We start from the raw sequence: 21926 nt of genomic DNA on the forward strand, positions 1-21926 counted from the left end.
ACAACATACCCTCTATCGCCTCCTTCGGGTGGCGCCAGCTGCCTGACAGCGTGTCCTAAGAGTGTCTGCTGCCGACAAAGTGCAGTACTGCTGGATCTTTTATTTCACAGATATCCTATCTAATAAACTGATGGGAATTTATTAAAACTCTACGTTAAGTTCAGCTGTGTGCTAGGCTTATAAAAGAGGTGCAGAAGATAAGATTCTTGCCCATAATATATTCAAATCTATGGACAGAATCCAAACTGACCCAGGTGAAGCGATGGAAGACTAACATGCGCCCTGCTGTAAGGGGCAAAGAAACATAAAGGACAGTGACCAGACTAAGTGATCCAGACTGAAGTGACAGAACTTGAACAGGAAGGAAAATAATGAGATTAGTTTGAGAAGAAAAGGTACAGAAAGGAAATTCAGCAGTTAAAAAAAAAGCAACATCATTTCTTTCCTGTATCCTCCTAATCAAATGCATGCCAGCAAATCACCTGTTCAACTTCTACAATGGAAAGTATTCATATTTCCAACTATACCAAGAAACAATGAGTTAAAAATCAGATGAAGGCCCAATTCACATTGCTATAATATTTACTACTACTATATCATATTTACTTTTGCAGAATAAAATACTACATAAAAATATAGAAAGCCACAGATATTAAAGTCATGAAAATATGCAATAAGTAGGAAATTAAGGCAATAAAAATACCTGCTCCAAAACAAACGCTATTGTTTCCAGAACCAGATGCAGTTCTTGTTTCTCTAGAGAGAACGCAGCCTGAAGTTTCTCCTCCTCTTCTTCACTGAAGCTGCTCTCAGCCTACAAACACAGAAGCGGTCAGCCCAGAGTGCGTTCACAAAACTCACTTATACAGGAAAAGGGAACCTAAGAGGAAAGTAAGTCCACAGCAAAAGCAAACTGGCGTGCTTATAATCTAAATTAAGACACGCGTTCTGAACCACAGTGAGTGGAATGAAACACACTTTCCGTGGTGATGTGACTGATGACCGGAAACCTGAGCTGAGAAAAGGATGGCTTTTCTGCTTAAATTTTAGGCCACCTCAGACACCAGTGCTTTGTCTCTGATATCTGGTGTTCTTAATTCTCTCGCTTCATCTCACTAGCAGTCACTACGTGAGACTGCTGACCCCCATCATAGCAGCACCTCGGTCCCCCACTTCACCTTCACTTGTCTGGATGTTTCTAGTGTGCCTGGTCGGGCACCCTGACAGCTGGCTCCGCAGAGCGAAGCCCACAGCAGTGACATCAACAGGTTTCACGTGGGGACCTAAATGCTCTGCTACAGGGTCTAACACGGAGGGTTCTTTGTCAGATGAGTGGTAACCACTAATTAAGATGACAGGCCACAAATGACTGTTTGTGAGTTCTCAGCTACAGAAGCTTGTGTGACTTCCCTCAGCTCATCCCAATGCAGAAGTGCTGGCGTGCAAGATGAGGCACACTACAGACTGTGATTCTGCCCGTCTCACCACCTACAGCACAAATCTACTACAGGCATGAACTTAGAGCTCCTAGGCTAGTGTTCCATTTCTATGAGAAAGAAAAGAATTAACTCCAAATGCATACACTGAGTGCCAACTGTGTAATGAGTAATGTATTGGGGAAGAGAGCTATATAGGTAAGGGAAGAAAAGACTCTAGAGGCTATAGGTAGAAAGACTGGTGAAGAAGTTTAGGGATTTGGGTGTCTTCTGAGAAACAAGTGCTTGCAACACACTACTACAGTGAACTGAGAATCAACCGATTATTCTGGAAGCAGAGAGAAGAGAATAGCATCGTGCTTGAGAGTGAGATTTGCAAAATTCTTAAAGGGTGATGTTCTCTTGGTGAAGCAGGGAACAAGGACACTGGGACGTCGGGAGAGGGATGTGTACACAATACATGGTTGAAAGGCCCTAGAACACTGCAGGGACTGTGCGCTGTCCAGGGTGATTGCAAGTGAAAAGCAGAGAGAGCACAGGCCACCGCCATACGCTAATAGATCTCACACGCAGTGTTGAGGGATTTGTAGTTTTCTCCATCTGGTAAGGGACAGCCACTGACGTTTTTAAATGCTGTTAAATATGGTCAACATTTTTAAAAGAGAAAAACATTTATAAACATTACTGAAATAGTATTATTAGGAATCAATCATGGGCTAGAAAAATGGCTCGGTGGATAAGAGTGCTTGCTGCTCTTGCAGAAGACCCGTGTTCAGTCCCCAGCACCCACATAAGGCGGTTCACAACCACCTCTATCTCCAGAGGAGAAGCACTCATAAGCATTAAAAAAAAAAATAGAAATACAAAAATGTAAAAAAAAAAAGATCAAAATCAAGAACATTATGAGTAACAGATACTAGTCCAAAGCCAGGAAACAATAAGGATCTAAAATAAACTATGCAGAGAATTTGATTTGAGAACAATTCAGAGTGAGTAGGCTACGGGCCTGCAGTTGTCTCCTGGCCAATAAAGAAAAGAAAGTTAAAAGTCTTGATATAACTTAATGTTGGTACCTACAATCACGCAGAGCGTGTAGCAGGTGCTCCATGAACATGCCCAATAAAAAATATGAGTTGAACTGGTTACCAAGCATCCACATGGCCAAACCAACTGTGCCCTTGAAATAAAAGCAAAGAGAAAAATCAAAGATTAAATACTGTGTGAGATGCTGTGGAATAGTCCTGCTGCACACTGTAAAAATGTGTTGATCTCATTGTTAATAAAAGGTTGATTGGCTGATAGCTAGGCGGGATTTTCGGGACAGAGAGAATGCTGGAAAGAAGAAGGGCGGAGTCTTGAAGAGTCTTAAGAGGTACAGAGAGAAGCAAGATAAACATGCCATGTTGAAAGAAGGTACAGTCACGTGGCATAGGGTAGATAAGAGATATGAATTAATTTAAAATATAAGAGCTAGTAACCAGCCAGAGCTATCAGTTGAGTATTTATAACTAATATTAAGCTTCTTTGTGGTTATTTGGAAGCCAGCTGATGAGACAGAACAGCCTGACAGTCCTGATAAAAACTCCACCTACAGTTAAAAGAAATACTGACTAAATTATTTTTAAGATTTATTGATTGTTTGCATATGTATATGCATGGTGAAGAAACATTGACTGAATTATTTCTAAGATTTATTGATTATTTGTTTATGTATGGTGGTGAAGAAACATTGACTGAGTTATTTTTAACTTATTATTGTATGTGTATCCATGCTACCTGCATGACTCTATATGCACCATATGCATGCAGGAGCCCAAGAAAGCCAGAAGAAGGCATCAAATCCCTGGAAGTGGAGTTACAGGTGGTTATGAGCCACTAAGTGGGTGCTAGGGACCAAACACAAGTCCTCTGCAAGAACAGTTCGTGCTCTTGACCACTGAGCCATCTCTCCAGCCCTAGGCCAACCATCTTCACCAGGAAGAATGCCATCAGCCTTTTCCTAGAGCATGTTCCGTAGAACATTATATAAAAGATAAAACAATTCCAAAATCAAGCCTTCGTCTTTAAACATATGACCTGACCAAACAACAGTATGCAAAATATCCTGGAAGGCTCCACTTTGTTTTTCTGTTTTTTGGGTTTGGTTTTTTTTTAATTTTCGAGACAGGGTTTCTCCGTAGCTTTTTGGTTCCTGTCCTGGAACTAGCTCTTGTAGACCAGGCTGGCCTCGAACTCACAGAGATCCCCCTGTCTCGGCCTCCCGAGTGCTGGGATTAAAGGCGTGCGCCACCACCGCCCGGCAAGGCTCCACTTTTTAAAAGTTAATAGGGAATACAAAGTTTCCCAAACTTGACCAGAGAACATTATCGAATCCTCCACAGATCCCGAGAACACACTAGAGAACAATGTTTCTCACAGTTCTCCAAATAATAGCAGCATGCTTCGGGTCACCAGAGGGGTCACAAGCCACACGAATACCGAAATGCAAACCTTCAGGTGGAGCTTTTGAAGAATTCGGCTAAGAAGGCGCGGGAATCTTCCAGTATCTATTGCGTTTATCAGCGGCACCGCTTTCTTCATGCTAAACAAATTTGCAAACAAAGTTTCAAAGTAAGCTTTTAAATGTATTTGCCATGACTGTCTATACATTTTTATGTCAACAACCCTGGTAGCTGCGTCCTCTTAGTGAAATAAAGCAACATGAGTGACAGCCAGGTAATCAATCCAAGTATTTCCAAAAAGAGCCCTCTCCCCAAAAGCATTCCTGTTGAAAAGTACATTTGACAATTTTCTCTTCCCAGGCAAATTGCTTGGGCAGGTACACACCCTGTCAGGGAACGGTTGTAATAGAGCAATGGGAAGGAATGCTACCACTTAATCCAAAATAAACTCTGAAAGGACTGTGAAAAAGGATGAAGCAAATTAGGGGATTACACCAAAACCATAAAGGATAATGGTGGCGCATAACGGTGGGGGAAGAGTAAAGACAACACACGTGCAGCTACTTTAAAACCCGTGTCACCTGTAATAACCAATTTCAAATTGTGTGGTAAGCACAGCTGCACACGCACCGACTATGCCTGCACAGCGTTGTGTTCCCCCAGGACAAGAGTTTGAAGAAAAGTGGCTTTTCAGATCCGCTCACAGAAGGAAAAACTTTAAAATACCGACTGTCTTCTTCCCAATGGGGGGAGCGTTGTGTTCACCCTTCGATATTTGCCTGCATAAATGAGTGTTTCTTCTGCCTCCACAAATTGAGTCGGGTTTGGCGGAAATAATTCTGTTTTAATGGGGGAAATCTGAGCAGGGTATGGTGGGGTGGCTAAACAGTGCCAGCTTGTTGGGAGGGGAAGACTGCGCGGATCTTGGGTCCACGAGTTTGAGGCCAGTCTTGGCAACATAGTAAGAATCACTCGGCCAACGAAAATCTTTTAAACTGGGGTTTGCATCACCACCAGAGCCAGCCAGTCTCAGGTAACATACCGAGAAACCTAAAAAGTACATAAAATGAAAACACTAGTAATGATGCCAAGACTGGCTAAATATGACACTAATGCCTGAGCTATTTGACCTTGGTTTCACGGGGCTATTAACACGTGTTATTTGTTAATCACAGCGTGAGCCTTTGTCACCATCATCGGGTCTGAAATAACATTAAAAATACAGACTATTCTCCCAAGAAACTAGACAAAATTCAGGGGGCATCTAGTGACTTCTACTACCCGTCAGTCTCTCCGGTACAGAACAAGGCAGCCAAGGCTGCAAACTTGGAGCAATAACCACTCCAGAATGGAAGCACGCTGCTTCCACGCCTCTCTCCCCGCCCGCCCACACCCTCTTCCACGCCACGCCCACCCTCCTCGCCCCGCCCACGATCCCCCCCACCGCCCGCCCACCCTCCACGCCCCGCCCACGCCCTCCTCCGCGCCCCTATCCTCGCAGCTCCACTCCGGCTCCCACTCACGCTCCGGCTCCCGACCGCGGTCGACCGCACCGCAGCAGCAGGCGGCGGCTGCACCCCCTGCTCCCGCCCCAACAGGTTACCCCCGCGAGGCGGGGCGCTCAGCCTGACCGCTACCTGGGACTCTCCGGCAAAATCACCGCCGCGGAGGCCGCCATCCTCAAAGCTTCCTCGCCCGCGCGTCTGTCAGCTGTGCGCAATCCAGCCAATGACGGCCAGCCTGACGGAAGCCCGGAAGGGCCAAGTCGTGCCGCCGGGGAATTTGCGCTAAAGAGCTGCAGCGAGCAGGACTTCGGGAGGCTTGTGTGTGGTCCCGAAAGGAAGAGGAAGATCATGGTCATTTCTGTCATTCTGATCTTTTCGGAATCCTGGCTGTACATGTATATTTATGTTTATTTATATATCTGCATCCCTGGCTAGGCGTATGTGTTTATTTGTGCGTTTTATGCACGTGTATTCATGGCTGTGCATACACAGACATAGTATATGTAGCATTTCCTTTTTTTTTTTTTTTTTTAGACTTAGTGGAGGATTTAAGCAAGCTTTGAGGCGTCTACGGATAGAGAAATGGACCAAGGAGCATCCCCTGTCAAGAAGTTATGCTACCAACTCTATGCTATTGACCCTCCTGTGCCTGCATCCCCAGAATCCTCTGCAGGACACAGCTCTGGCCTTGGACATGTTGGTTCGATTTCTCCTACAGTAGATTCCTTGAGTACCTAGCATTGAGGTAGGCACTGGAGATTCAAACAGACAAAATAAGTTTTGTCAGCAGTTAAAATGGAAAAGTATTTGTTGGGACTGTCTTTGGGGCCCAGCATAGCATAGCACAGAAGAAAGATAGATCACCTCGAAGTGTATAAAGTTTCTCACAAGAGAGTAAGGAGACACTACATTTTCAGTAAAACCTTTATCTGCCTTAGAAAAAATAGGAGTGGGTTAAAGGGTTGGGGTAGCAGAGTAGGGCTGGAAAATAAGAAAAGCTTCCTGAACCTGCAGAGGTGAGGAAGGGTGTTCCAGCAGAAGACAGTGAGCAAAGGCTGAGGATTAGAACGATTTGACTGGTCTGTCAGAGACAGTCTGGAAGCAGAGCTAAAAGCAGCTTGGATGCGGGGGCTTTGGCTTATGCACTTCTCTGTAGAAAAATGGGTAGCCATTAAATGTTAGGGGTTTGAGCGTTTGTTTGTTTTTAGGATTATGGTCAGATGATGGTCTGATTGGAAGAGATAAAGGGAAAACTCTCTAGGAAGTGACTGCGGTAATCGAAGCAATCAGACCCTGTGAGGGGGAAAGGCAGTGCATGGGGCAGAGTTACATTTCCATACTAGACTGTTGGCAGGAGCTGGCAAAAGAACGAATTTAATTTTCCTTCTAATTATGTTTCGCTTAAATTATTATTTAAATTGGTTGGCATTCCTGGAGCAGCCCAACAACACTGTAACTGAGAGAAGCCAGATTGCAAATTAAAAGTGAATAATCCCCACGTGGATAATTGAGCCAATTATACAGTATGTTGAACACATACAAATACATTTAGTTCCACAACACGCCACACACTCCCCCAGTTTATGCATATCTTGAAAGAGATGTATATGTGCATCTACATAATTATGGGCCTGCGACCCAAACACAGATTGCCTTACCTGGCATGAGTTTAGAGGGTGCAATTTCTCCTCGGTCTTTGGAACGTCTCCTTGTGTCTTGATTGCTGAAGTCAAGCCACGAGTCACCCAGACCTGGTTCAGAACTCTAGGGAACTGCAGTCCTTGTGGGCTGTCTCAAAAAACATAGCTGGGGCTTTCCTAAAAGCAGTCAAATCCTGAGTCTGTGAAACCTCACACACCTACAAATACCTGATACATGATGTGGAGGCGGCGGTGATATCTGCTTCTCTGGACCGTGGTGAGGATTAAGGAATGTGCTGTGTGCCTTTGCAAGATGCTGTCCTTAGAGAACATACAAAGCACAAACCTGCAGAGCGCTGTTCAGAGCATCGCTTGCCGGTCACAGTGGTCTGCCATGCCAATTCTCTCCATATTACTGATGACTGACTGCCTACTGATTACGTTATACGGTGAATAATTTCTCCCTTTGAGTGTGAGCCGCCCCTAAGCTGTTGCCACACTGTCTGGTGTATGGGCACGTATGTCCATGAGAGGGTCCTTAAAGTGGTCTACTGGTGACCACTTGCTGCAGAAGGGGACTGATGGGAGTCAGGATGCCATAGCCACTCTCTACTCTTGTCCCCTATACTCGTCAGCCCAGCTTCAGGATGGCTGCAGAGCCTGGGCCTGTTCCCACCAATCTATTATGGACTCCTGGCTCTCCTAAATGCTGCAACACTTTTCTAGTTTTCTGCCTTAATTGCTAATTTCAAGTCTACATTTTTTTGCATTCTGTGTTACCCCAAATTCTCTAGAAAAGTAGCCCAGCTACCTACACGCTTTTGCCCCATTAGAGGCTGCAATTTCAGGGGAGTGAGAATTGAGAAGATGGAAAGGAAGGCAATGCAAAGTGATGCCCGATTGCGTCATGGCTGATTCTGTCAACCTGATGGACTCTAAACTTAGCTCAGAGACCAGCATCATGTCCTTCCCTAGCCATCCTCTGTGACCCCCTCCGAGCCCCACCCACACCTCCCTTCACACCAAGCCTATGTCTATGAGGGATCTGGATTAATTAAGGTGGGAATATCCACCTTGCACTGGGAATGCCATTCCTCGTGCTGAGTCCTGTTCAGTAGAAAGGAGAATGCAAACAACACCAGCATTCACCCCCTCGACCTTCTGACTGTAGACACAGTGTGACTAGCTACATGACACTCCTGCCTTCATAGCTTTCTGGCCACAAGGGACCGCCCTAAAGTGAACCAGAATAAACCCTTTCTTCTTTAAGTTGCATTAACTGGACATTTTGATGCAGCAATGAGGAAGTGACTAACACCAACCAGACCAGAAACTGAAGTGTCCAAATACTTCTGGCATTTTTGTATTTGGTCAGCACAGAACCATGGACAAATAACCAAACTGCTTCCTTTCAGGATCCCTGCTCTAAGACTGCCCAATGGTTTTCTAGGTCCTGTTGAATGGAACTGTAGCATCACCCCCGTCCTTCTGGGAGCCTGCCCTTCATTCTGTTTTGAGCCTGGTCCTCTGGAGCACCGCCCCCTTTCCCCAGCGATCTCTTCTAGAGGGCCTTGTGTGTACTCACACTCCCTCCCTTCAATAGGCAGGATTTATATTTTTGCTATATAATAAAGTAGGCTAATTTCTGAACATTTCTTTCAGAAATCTCCAACCCTAAGTGAACTCTGGACACACCAAGGAGGCACTCCAAATTCATCCTTCCGCATCCCAGCCGCAAATGCAAGTGATTATCTTCAGAAGCTAAGCAGCTCCTGCTCACCAACCCCAGCAGTACTGTGACTGGACCCTGGGGGTTCTACAACCCTGGGGGTTCTACGACCCTAGGGGTTCTACAACCCTGGGGGTTCTACGACCCTGGGAGTTCTACAACCCTGGGCTCCAGAGAAACAAAGTGAGACACAGCGGTTGCCGGGGTGCTTGGGAAAATGGAGCCAAGAGCATCTGCATCACCCTTTGTTTACAAGAAGGGAAATGGTCTCAGACACTTTCATGGGGCCATGGGTAGAGATGCCAGTGTCTAGAGAAACTCTTCCGTCCACTCCTGTGTTCCTGGGAGGATTTGTAGACAGAGATTGACTCTGCCTTCTCTTTAAAAACCACTTTCAGGCCCAACATGAACACTCCAGTTTTGCAAGCGAAAAACTGATGGAAACTCGAAGGAGGAAATATCACAAATGTCTCTCCCTAGACACAAAGTACCTAGTGACTAGGGCAAGCTGTGATGATTTGCGTGGATAGGCGGGGCTTTGGAAAGGCTCCTCCTTCCTGGTGAAGCACAGCTTTGGTACTTTTAAATTCATTTTTATTTCCTCTCTATATCGCTATCTTACAGTTTCTGAATCCCTGGAATTCAGTCTCACGGAAATGACCTTTTAAGGAAGCGTTCGATATATTTTGTCAAATTGGACGGCGTCTAGGCTGTCCTGCCCATGTCTAGCCAAGGAATATTGTGGAAGTATGGATACTACCTGCTCCCAGTGGTTCATGCTAGTCTGAGGGCAAAATACAAACCTACAGGGCATCTCTATCAGAAGCCGTAGTCTTTCCTTTTCTCCTTCCACCTAACCCTGAGTGCACACCAACACTCAGTCACAGCTGGCGGCCTGTTTTAGCTGTGGTGAGCACTTACCTCATAGGTGTGAGAAAATCAGTTGGAGTGTAACCAAAGAGCGCCTTCACGGATGGTAAACATGGCACTGTTCATTCCATAATTTCTCCCCCATTTCAAAGGGCATGATGTTTTCAGAGTGTGCATTTTTATGTGTGAGTTGCAAGTGTTTAGGTGAAATACTTGGAGAGTAAGGGCTGCTTTAACACAATCTGCTCTCTGAGTATTTGCACAACACGCTGTGCTGTGGAAAGGAAACAAAACGCTTAGCAAAAGAAAAGAAAAAAAAGCGAAGCGTCGAAGCTGCAGGCTGCATTTGCCAGTCAAAACCTCATTTGTGGTCACTTACAGTCATCAAGTGAAGGGTGGGGTAGGGGGCAAGATGGAAACCTTAATTAAAATGAAGCCCAAATATGCTTTCTGATGCACAAATTGATCTCTTTCTAGTCTATTCTCAAGCTGGAAGTTGAAAATATCTGGAATTTTCACCTCTCCGTTTTCATTTGCACCTAGTTTCCTCAGTTCTACCTCCCAAGGGCCACGGGCACTTAAAGACTGGGGTTCACATAAAATGTGTGAAAGCCTGACTGTTTCTTCAGTAATTTTCACCCCTGAACATCATCTGAAAGGAATTAGATGGTGCTTCCCATGTAGACTTGGTAGAGTGGTTTTTCAAATCCACTAACTGGTGAAGGAAATAGGAACCAGTAAACATCACCAGCAGACATCGAGAAAACTAACAGCAAGAAATGGAGAAAAGCGGAGTCACTTACACACCAAGAAAAGGAGACTCAGATGCGTTGGCCACTAAATGTGCTCCTAAGTCGCTGAATCAGTGCTGGGCAAAGAAGGTGCCCGTAAAACCCTAAGGATCCTCCAACATACCTGGTGTAACCCTGGTGCCAACAGGAGCAGAATTGGAAGCCAGTGGTTAGCCATGGGAAGAACGTGGGAAATCCCTGGAGAATATTGGTCTCTGGGGGCTGATGCAGATCATGGTGGAGACCAGAGGGATCGATGCTGTTGATTGAATGGCGAAGGGAAACAGTAAGACAAGGAAAACAATTACAGCTTATCATTACACATAATAAGCAGAGAGCTGGAAAACTAAGAGAGGAAAAGTTATATTGTAGTCATGGGACAAAAGGTTTCCCTTAACCCCTGTCTTTGTTAGTGAATGGACCCAACACTCTTGCGGGTTTTTCCCTGTGCTAAGCAGAAATGAAAGTGTGACACTGGAAGAGACGAGCCACCCCACCCCCACCACGCTGACTTGGAGGAGTCAGAAGCTGGGGATGCAGCAGTGAAGGAAGGCTCTGCAGCCTGAGGGTGCCATCTTGGTCGTTAGACATGGCCTGACCAGATGAGCAAATCCTCTTGTTACAGGTGTGTTAGCAAAAGCTTAACAGATAGCGATGAAAACCGAACCCACTAATAAAGGCGCTATCAGATTCCCTTTAAGCTTTTATTAAAAGCAAGTAGAATTCAATACTGAAACATCCACCCGGCATCCTAAATGGAAAGACGCATCGATTTTCCACAAATAAGCAAAAAGAACCAGGAAAGCTTCGGCATTATATCAGAGAAAGCAGAGCCTCAGCAGACCTGCCCGAATAACACAACAGGGAAGAAGCACCTTGGTGACTGTGCGGTCATCCCACAGAAAAACACTAACATAGGCTGACAGTGTGCAAACACACACATGTCTCATACACAAAACCATGGCATTGACAGATGAGTGCTCAGGAAAGAACCTAACATGGAAATTAACAGTGGACGAGACTGAAAGACTTGAGAAAACGAGATTAGATGTGAAGAACAGAGCCAAAGAGGCTGGAAAACAACAAACTCCCCCCTCTGCTACGATAGAGACTAAGAAACAGAACAGACAGAATTTTAAACTCACATCCCATAAATTGCACACACGGTACCTTGACTAAGGCTTAGACATCCGCGGTCATCTCAGGATTGGGGTTTGACTAATGTTCAGGGTATTTATCTTCTTTGATGAGAGTATCTGTAATTTCTGGTTTCTATCTTTCCCTATCACTTGAATTTCCAGCAGTGAGTTATTTTTACACAAGCAAAGCCATCATTTAAACATAGAAAAAACAAAGGGGATTGGATATATAGAGACTTTATTTTTCCATATTAAAGTATGTAACATATCTATTAAAAATATTGACGTTGTGTGAGAGTATGATCTTTGCCCATTTATCTCACGGTAGTGTTCCTAAGACAGTATAAAAAAACAAAGGACCTCTCCATAATCCTTTCTGGAGAAGTGGGAACCTAAAGTCACTTTAAAAAATGATCTATCTTTATCATTTTCTATTATGTGTCTCTGTGTGTCTGTGTTTGTTTCTGTGTACATGTCTGTGTCTGTATGTCTGCATAGAAATGACTGTGCCTATGTGTGTGTATGATACATATGTGTGTGCTATTATATAACTTTCAAGTTTATTGATTTCTTAATTAATAAAATATTTACCTGGTATGACGTCCAGTAAATTGTTTTAGGTGTAATAATCTTTATTGTCCAACAGGTGTTGTGGTTGCAGAGTCGCGACTCGCAGCGCAACCTGATCCCGCAAACAGTCCTGAGCTGCTTTGGTTGTCCCACCTTGGTGCTAGTTAAATACTGAGAAATATGCTTTGCTTGACAAATTAAAATCAATTAAATCAATTCTGTACACGGAGCAAGAAGCCCAGAACTCAGGAGCCGGAAGTACAAAACGGAAGCAGCACAGGTCGCCATGTGGCAGGGAATGTGGCAGGGAACAGGGCAACTGGGGGCGGTGCACGAGCTTGGGAAATTTCCAAGTTGGCTTTCACAAAAAAAGAAAAAAGAAAAAAAAAAAACACTTAGACACTTAGTAGGTTAAAGCAAGCCAAGCGGGCAAAGGTGGGAAACTTTCTGGGTTGTGGACCCACTAGGCCTTTAATTTAAGCCAGTCCACCCCATAGGTGTGGAGTCTGGATCCACATGGGGCACCAGATGAAGGCTGATGCTTAAAAGAAATCCCACACTATCTCAGAATTGAGTATAATAGAGGATTATTTATTTAGGGGTAGACTCACAGATTACAGTTCTCTGCTCAAATGGGGAACAGCAACCAAATCCCACAGCCAGAAGAGAGGCCAGACACTTGCTTTACATTAGCATTTATAGTATAAGAGGCCACGCCCAAGTGGGCAGGTAACTTAAAGGCTACTGGCTGTAGGAATTTCTACAGCATATGTATGTGTCTGCGGATGTGAATGTGTGTATGTATACATACGAATATGTGTATGTGAGTGAAGGTGTCCACAGAAATCAGAGGCATCAGATCCTTCTTAAATAGGATTATAAGCTGCCCGACATAGATACTGGGGATCAAATTCTACTTCTAATGCTCCTAATAACTGAGCCTTCTCTCCAGCCTCATAATGTCATCCTTTTGTTAGCTTATAAGCAACAGTAATTCATTAAACGTTTTCAAAATTTACTTAAGACTTTTTGTGTTAAAGGAAAATCTGAAGTAAATTATTAATACTACTACATTTGAAAAGAATCCAAACACATATCTTCAATATAGCCACCCATATTTTATTTACAGAGGATTTTTTAAGAGGCTCTCTCCTCACTGTTTGCTTAGATTAGTAAATTGACAAGATGGGCTCAGTTATGTTCTTTTGGGACCAGAGCCAACAGAGCACTGCTAAAGTTAAGTGGTGGCTCTAACAAGACAAACAGGCAGGGGTCTTAATGTGCCTCACGAGAACCACGAGCAGCTACACAGGCTTTTCAGGGTTGCCCAGCCTCCTCACTGAGGGAATGTGAAATGCCTGGCCTCTCCGATGTCCTCTAGCCCTGCAGTGTCTCCCGTGTGATACAGTCTCCCGATGGTTCCCATGATCTCACAAATGCCTGGCCCCTCTTACATCCTCTAGCCTTGCAGTGTCTCCCGTGTGATACAGTCTCCCGATGGTTCCCATAATCTCACACAGCGTTAATAGCAACTGAAGAAAGAAACCAAGCCCTCAAGATTACATAGGCCAACCAGTTCACACTTCCTGTTATCACAACTACATAGTCATATGTTTCCCTGAACTGCAAGAGGGTTTATTATACATAGGACTTTGCCTGTACCATAGGCTCTCCATGTATAAAGTTTCTCGAATGGTAAAGTTTCATCATTATCCAGTGGTCCAGAAGACATCATGTCCATCCTTATACTTCCCCCAAAGACCTCAGGATGTCTGGTACCATGCTGGTACCTGATACATGGACTTGACCCAAGACTTAACGTGCCCGTCCATGAAAGAAACAGAGTGGAAACAGCCTTGTTCCAGCACAAGAAGCGGCTGGAGATCTAACTGTTTGATTCTTCATTTGTTGCATTTATTGGCTGGTTCTGACTCCTGACAGACAGTTCAACTGCATCAGCTCAGCTTCCTCAGCTGAGCTCAGACAATTGACCCTAGAGGACACTGTAGACGCTGTTGATGCCCAGTTTCATGAAACAGCCTGGCATATTCCTTCGAAGATTAGACTTGTGCATTTTGTGAAGAGAGCCACCCTTTTAAACTTAAATTAGCCAAAGCCACTTGTAGCTGAAAGTCAAGCAAGGTCATGAAAGGACAGCAGAACACTAGAGTGTAAAGATAGAGCAAAGAAAGGATGACATAATTGACGTGTACAATCTGGAGAACCTGGAGAATGGGATCTAGAGGTCATTCCAATCGACTGTTTGGTGACAAGAGAGGAATTCCATTTACCGAGAGTATACGGTAGAGGCAAAGATGAAGAGTGATTCTTACCAAGATTCGGGCAGGAGGGAGGATTGGCATGTCAACATCATGTATTGGATGACTCTGTGGTCTCTAACAAGCAGGAAGTGTTCCTGAGAACATAAAAGAGTAGCAGTGTAAACAAGCTAAACAATTCCATAGCTGCTGGGCAGAGACTGACTGGACTGGGGAGACATTGTCATAGGACCGGATGATACCAGACAACCTGAGCGCGAGACATAGTCCAGCTAAACATTTGATCCGGTTTATTCTACTAACTTTATTTTTTTGGCTAAATGAGCCCTTTGTTTTAAATTTCAGTTCTGAGGCTTAAAGAAAGGCCAAACTAAAATCACATTTACTGTGTTGAAAACTGTCAAAATTTGAAAAATAAAATACTGTAAATAAACTTTTGAGAAAATATTTTACTGCAAATATATTGAAAAACTTTCGGTATCATCACATTTGAATAAACTTTTGTTTGTTTGTTTGTTTGCTTGTTTTTTGAGATAGGACTTCTCTGTGCCTGCCTAGCCCTGACTGTCCTGGAACTCACTCTGTAAAACAGGCTAACCTCAGACTCACAGAGATTTGCCTGCCTCTGCCTTTTGAGTGCTGGGATTAAAGGCATGTGCCACCACCCAGCTTCAAATAATCTTTTAAAAATAATTTTTTTCTGATTTTTTTTAATGTAGTGTTGGGGATTTAAGTCAGGTTTTGGGCATGCTGAGCAAGTTTTCTACCACTGAGTGCTAGCCCTAGCTCTAAATATATACATATATAAATATACGTATACAAAAAGTTTGAATGAAGTTACCCTCTTGGTGTATGTGGGGGGGGTGAGAGGGTAAAGCATCCCCGTATTCTGTAGGCTATCAAACAACAAAAACCAATGCCAGGTGTTAGTGTACTGGCTGGTTTTGTGTCAACTTGACACAAACTAGAGTCATCAGAGAGGAAGGAGCCCCAATTGAAGAAATGCCTTGATGTGATCCAGCTGTAAGGCATTTTATCACTTAGTGATCAATGGGGGAGGGTCCAGCCCATGGTGGGTGGTGTCATCCCTGGACTGTTGGTCCTGGGATTTATAAAAAGGTGGGCTGAGCAAGCCAGGGGAAACAAGTGGTAAGCAGTACCTGTCTGTGGCCACTGCATCAGCTCCTGCTTCCCGGATCCTGCCCTGTTTGAGTTCCTGTCCTGACTTCCTTCAGTGATGAACGCCAATGCTGAAGTGTAAGCCAAAGCTAAATAAACCCTTTCCAGCACTCGGGAGGCAGAGGCAGGCAGATCTCTGTGAGTTCGAGACCAGCCTGGTCTACAGAGCTAACTCCAGGACAGGCTCCAAAACCACAGAGAAACCCTGTCTCGAAAAACCAAAAAATAAAAAATAAAAAAATAAACCCTTTCCTCCCCAACTTCCATTTTGGTCATGGTGTTTCATCACAGCAATAGAAACCCTAGCTCCAGACAGTAGGCTACCTCTTTTCTAGTTGTTGGACCTATAGACAGACAGACAGACAGACAGACAGACACACACACACACACACACACACACAGAGAGAGAGAGAGAGAGAGAGAGAGAGAGAGAGAGAGAGAGAGAGAGAGAGCATTACAGGCTATTGTCGTTGCTCTTGGAGCCATATTGTCAAAGAGTCCATACATTTGCACACAGGACATGAGGAAATCCAGCTGGTCCTGACCTGGAATCTGCATCCCTACTGGAGATCTATCTTTTGTGGTGCTGGAAGGTGCTACACACTCTACGGGGGGAGGGAGAAGAGCAACCAACAGTCTAACCTGGTTGTGAGCTCTGTGAGTGACAGTAAAGACCAGACTGGCAAGATACGACAGCTGGTGCAGCAGGGACATAGATGTTGGGAGAAAAACTCACCGCTCTCTGATCGGATTTAAAGCCGTTTCGCAGGAAGAAAATAATGCAGGATACTCATGGCTGGGTAGGTCCTAGACCCTAGGGGAGAGCCTACTACTTTATCCTGTTAAGTGGACAGAATACTAAACTGCCCCCAAATACTTACCATTAGAGGCACGGCTTAGTGGATCTCCCAGCTCTCATCAGAGACGCTCCCCTTTGCAGAAAGTGGTGAGCAAGGCTGAGGCTCAAGGTGGTCGAGGAGCAGAGAATGGGAGACTGCAGAATACTCAGCCCTACATGTGACATCTTCGCCACATCCCTTCCCTGAAAGGCTCGGGGATCTTCCTGGGAGATGGGGTGGAACGAAGATCAGAGCCAGAGGTAATGGGGGATTGCTGAGAAACAGCCTTGTCTGGACATGGCAGGGTCATCGCACACGTGAGCTCCCAATAGCTTGACTCCATGAGATCAAAGACCAAGCCAGCCAAGATCCCAGCGTGGAATAGGGAGGCTTCACTCACAAAAGTCCCTACCTCAGGAGCTGTGGGCAATGGATGGCTGCCAGGAAACGAAGAGAGTTAGTTTTCCTCGGGAACTTGACCCGGTAGGCTGCCCAGACTCCACTGGATGGTCTTACAGCCATGCACTTACTGACAGCACAAAGTGGGGTTTGGAGAGAGTGTGTGAAGTTGGGAGGGAAGGGTGGTCACAGGGAAATGGAAGGAGTTAGAAGGGAGAGGATTTGATCAAAACACTTTATTATATGCATGCATAAAATTCTTCTCAAATAGCAAATTTAAATAATTTTTCATGGTGGTGGGAGAAGAAAAGAAAAAACAATTTGATTTAATTAACAATTGTCTTAGTTCTGTCTTGTATAAAACGGAAGTACCTATAAATGGCCAGCAGGGGGAGCCAAAACCATATGTGTGCTTTCTGGGTTTTTTTTTTTTTCCATTTTCTTTTTTTATTGTTTTAAGGAAGATTAGAAAAAATAGAAAATGAAAAGTTACCTACTTCTTCCAGAATCTATACTAAAAATCACGTAAATAATATTATTTAATGCCACTCTGCTGCTGAGTACTGTGTGGACAAACTTACAGGAGAACGAGGACTCTCACTCAATCTGAACCAATTCAATGAAAAAAAAAACCCTCCCTTTCTCGTTCTTATTCTCTCTCTTTCTCAGAGTTTTTTTTTTGTTTTTGTTTTGGTTTTTTGGGGTTTTTTTTAGCAGAAACTACCCCAAATCAAGGCAAATTCTATTATATTTCATATGAAATAGTCGCTGAGTGCGGACCTTTCCAATGCAGAGAACACCCTGGTTACAGAAGTGTTGTAAGGATGCAGAAAGGCCTTTCTTCCTCTTCATTTTGATTGTAGATTTGTCTCAGGAGCAAGTTGCAGAAAATAAGATGAAAATTAATTTGATGCAATGACCCAAAATTGTCTCTTAGTTTTATGGGCAGAGTAGATAGTGTCTCTTCTTTAAACAAATCCAACCCTGACCAGCCTGAAGAGGAAGAAATTTACTGAGGGAGCCTGGTCCATGCTAGCCATTCTATAATTTAATTAAAATTCTAAGAAGCAGTCATTAATAAAAAGAAGAGTATGTTTTGTACAACTTTGTTTACGCATTTGAAAACTCAGACAAAACGTGTTATTTCCAGAAAATAGAACTGTCTGAAAATTACATAAAAAAGAAAGTAGAATATGATTATTTTAAAACTGAACATATTATTTCAAATATTTCTATATAAAACTGATTCTCTTCCTTTTCAAGCAGCCACCAACTACCAACAACAGCTTCTGTGCTAGGGATGAGACTTTGTAAGCCCCTCCTATACCCACATAGGAAAAGAGGGGACAGAGGGGGAGGAGAAGGAAGGGAAGGGCAGAGGAGAAAGGGAAGAATACTTCCGGACCCCAGCCCTTCAATTCTAGCCAGGGCCACAGGAAAATACTGTCCTCTCTCTCACTCCAGCTGAGTAGGGAAGTGGGCATCTTCTACCCTGGTCACACTGTGCCAAGCTTCCTCTCCAGGACAGATCCATACCAAGACATCCTAAACCCCTGGGGAGACACCAGACATTACTAGTGGAAAGAGGAGCGAATCGAATAGCAGCTGATTTCTCTTCAGAAACCACAGAGCCCAGGGGGAAGTAACAAAACACAGCCTGGATGGGAAAGGCAAGAATTGATCAACTAAGTTCTATGTGCAACACAGAAATCCTTTAGAAGGAAGGGTAGATCCAGATGGCGTCTCCAGAAATCCTGCCCCACAAGAATGGTTAGATCTCAGTGTGAAAGACAGGCTACATTCTCCTGAGATCAAGTCTGGGAAAGGTTGTCTGTTTCCCACCCTGTGATACAGCACGGTATCCTGGACATCTGGATAGATCCTCAATAAAAAAAAAATGAATATATAGACAGGGGCATTAGAAAGGAAGAAATGGTTGTCCCTGTTTGCAGATGACAGATTCCCACTACAGAGAACATTACAGAAACCCACAATAGAGCCTTCTGCAACTAATATAATAAACTCAAGAAATTTGTGGGATAATGACAAATATACATAAAATCTGTTTTATGTTAGTGTTGTAGTGAATACTATTATTTGAAATACTGTCTCATTTACAAATGCTCAGAAAAGTCAAACACATGACTGCAAATCTAACACTGCATGTAAACAGAGACTGCTCGCTCATTTCCTGGCAGCCCAGACCCAAATAAGCACTCAGAAACTATATTAATTACAACACTGTTTGGTCAATAGCTTAGGCATATTTCTAGCTAACTCTTACATCTTAAATTAACCCATTTCTATTAATCTGTGAATTGTCACAAGGCTGTGACTTACCAGTATGGTTCCAGCATCTGTCTCCTTTGGCGGCTACATGGTGTCTCCTTGACTTGGCCTACATCCTCTCTATATATCACTGTTCAGATTTCCTGCCTGATTTTACTCATTAAGCCATTGGCTGAAAAAGCTTTATTTATCAACTAATAAAAGCAACACATATTCAGAAGGACACCCCACATCAACTACATATTAGCATTTTTTTTTAATTTTTGCCCCAAACTACAAATAATGCTCAGGGAAATCGAGGATTTTTAAGTGGATGAAAAGGTATACCATATTTGAAGATTTAATACTATATCTGGCTAACCTCTTTCAGAGCATATACATTGTAAAATGAATGTGGAAAGACGAGTGACTTGTAATAGAACATAAAACAAAAAACAAAACAACAACAATAACAAAAAAGCAGGATCTCAGTATGTAGTCCTGGCCGGCCTAGAACTCAAAGAAATCCAGTTGCCTCTGTTTCCCCTAAAAGTGTGTGCATCACCACACCCAGCAAGAGACAAAAAGAAACTTTTAAAGAGGAAAACAGAATGAGAAGACTTGCTCTACCTAATTTTAAGTTTAAGGCATAGTGGTGGTCTTCTGCATGCTGGGGAGGGAAAGACAGGCAGATATGTGGGTTTGTTGGCCAGCCAGTCAAACCTAAGCAACAAGCCCAAGGTCCCAGTGAGACTCCGTCTCAAAAACAAGGTGGATGGCCCCTGAGGAAGGATACCTGAGCTTGGCTTCTCGCCTCCACATGTACACACACGTATGTACATGTATCCTTGCACCAATGTGCCTGCACACGTACTCGTGAAAAATAATGCAACTGAAAAATGTAATCACATTTTTTTATTTTTGGTCAAACCAAGTGAACGCGTTAGATAGCAGAGAGTATGTTGCTTGTCCAACGCAAGGGTGGTGTGTCATCTCCCTTCCTTTTACTAGGGAAACAGCGGAGTTTTAGGAAATCTGAGAAGCGGATGCGAATTTTCCAGATCACACTATAGGTTTGTGGGGATAAAAGGATGAAGGCTACTTACTTACCTTAGAACTTGTAGAACTTGGTACTACATAACCTCACAAGTATCACTTGCTGTTACAGACACTATGGAGCAGGAAGGACAAAGAAACTGGGTGGGGGAAAGAGCTATGAAGATTCTACAAATTCTGTTACACAAGATGAGCTCACGAGAAGCACAGGTCACTAGGCAAGTGTCAATTCGCTGCTTGACAGTTGAATGACTCTGCTTTGGGGGCTACCCTGCCGTGCACACCAGGATCACTGGTACTGTAACCTGGTAAAAGGTACTCCTGAGCTTATGTAGCAAATGGTGAACAGCCCAACAGTGAAGACTTGCTCGTACAGATGTTTAAACCTTTCTAAGACCCTGTAAAAACACTAGGAATCCAAGTTGGCACTGTTCCCTTTTCAAGAAAGCAAATGACCTGTATATGGAAAAGTTAAATGATACCTCTGTGACCAACATCCCAGAGTTGTGTTCCTGCCGCAGGCAGGAAGGGAGGCACAGCAGGTCATATTTGACACTATCTCGACATTCTTTCATTCTTACAAAATTAGAATCCAACAAAGTTGCCTGGCAAATTGGTGTGGCACAGCATTCCAGTTCAAAAAAAAAATCTTTGCATAAATGTGCTCAGGATGACTTGTCTAAATCCTTCAGCGTGCACCAGTTTATATTCAAATGACCCGCATGAATTCTCTTTCCTTACAGTTCCTATACATATTCATGAAACCCACCATCAGCATAGAATGATAGCCACGCAGAAAAGAGAAAGATGCCATTACACCAAGGAGACAATTTCCTTGGTTAACGCAATCAGACCAGGCAACCACATTCCCTGTTAATCTGCATTTATATCAAGTAGTTAATGCTCTCCAGCCACTCTGTGATAAAAGCTAGATATTTGCAAAGTGAGTTTTCGGCAGGTCACATAAATTTCTTTTTGCAGTGTTCATTTAGTGCAGGCGGCTTTTCAAAACCCCATGCAGTGGGCACTCGATCAAGATCAACAAGATAAACCTGATTCCTAAAATCTTATTTCGTAAACCCGATTTCCAAAATTGTATTTTCCAAACCCGATTTCTGAAATCGCATTGCATCATGTTTTACTAGGCTTCATATAAGTAGCAGGCAATGTCTGCTCTTCTACTTTATTTTTGGACTTACTGCGATAGGGGCCAACATAACTTGCCAATACACTTACTCACCGAGACAGATCATTTAAAGCCAAATTACCTTATTACTTAAGAATGGATGGCAGGCGGAAGTAGAAAAGAGAGTCTAGTGCCATTTTGCTTTTAATATGAAGATGGTATACTGGTGGCGTAAGCAGGGTTTTCTACACTCACCATGGGGGTCAACAAGGAAGAAGCTAGCTTGAAGAAACAGATGCCTGGGGCCTGAGTTCTGGAAATTTCAATTTTGAAGAACTGGAGGAAGCTGAGGAATGGATGTTATTAAAGGTACCTGCATGTGTCTTCGGGACTAGCCAATTTAGGATATTGTGTTATCAGGAAAGGAATGCTTCTGAAGTTAAATTCAGGATTGGGCTGGGGATACGGTGCAGTTGGTAGAGCGCTTGAAGCATGTGCGGAGCCTTGGGGTCAATTGCCAGCCATGCATAGTGTTACCCACTTTTAATAACAGCACTCAGGAGGTGGAGGAAGAAGCATCTTGTAGGGAGGTCCAGGCCTGCCTAAGCTGTATAAAATTCTGTCTCAAACAAATACCAGGGCTGCCAGCTCTTCAGTGT

The 21926-nt window shown here is 43.7% G+C and overlaps 1 protein-coding gene across 3 annotated transcripts in view; it reads right to left on the reverse strand.

The window, feature by feature from the left end:
• Positions 1-5587, reverse strand: part of Commd10 (COMM domain containing 10) — a 125563-nt gene extending 119976 nt beyond the window's left edge. For all 3 annotated transcript variants that reach the window (XM_075968699.1, XM_075968697.1, XM_075968698.1), the window contains exons 1-3: positions 5515-5587; positions 3927-4017; positions 704-814 (exon numbers count right to left, since the gene is read on the reverse strand). In XM_075968699.1, the coding sequence (XP_075824814.1) occupies positions 704-814; positions 3927-4017; positions 5515-5555 (243 nt within the window). In that variant the 5' untranslated portion in view covers positions 5556-5587. The remainder of the gene's footprint in view (positions 1-703; positions 815-3926; positions 4018-5514) is intronic.
• Positions 5588-21926: the final 16339 nt, after the last annotated feature.

The sequence above is a fragment of the Microtus pennsylvanicus genome, chromosome 4 (assembly GCF_037038515.1).
Source record: "Microtus pennsylvanicus isolate mMicPen1 chromosome 4, mMicPen1.hap1, whole genome shotgun sequence".
Taxonomy (NCBI): Eukaryota; Metazoa; Chordata; class Mammalia; order Rodentia; family Cricetidae; genus Microtus; species Microtus pennsylvanicus.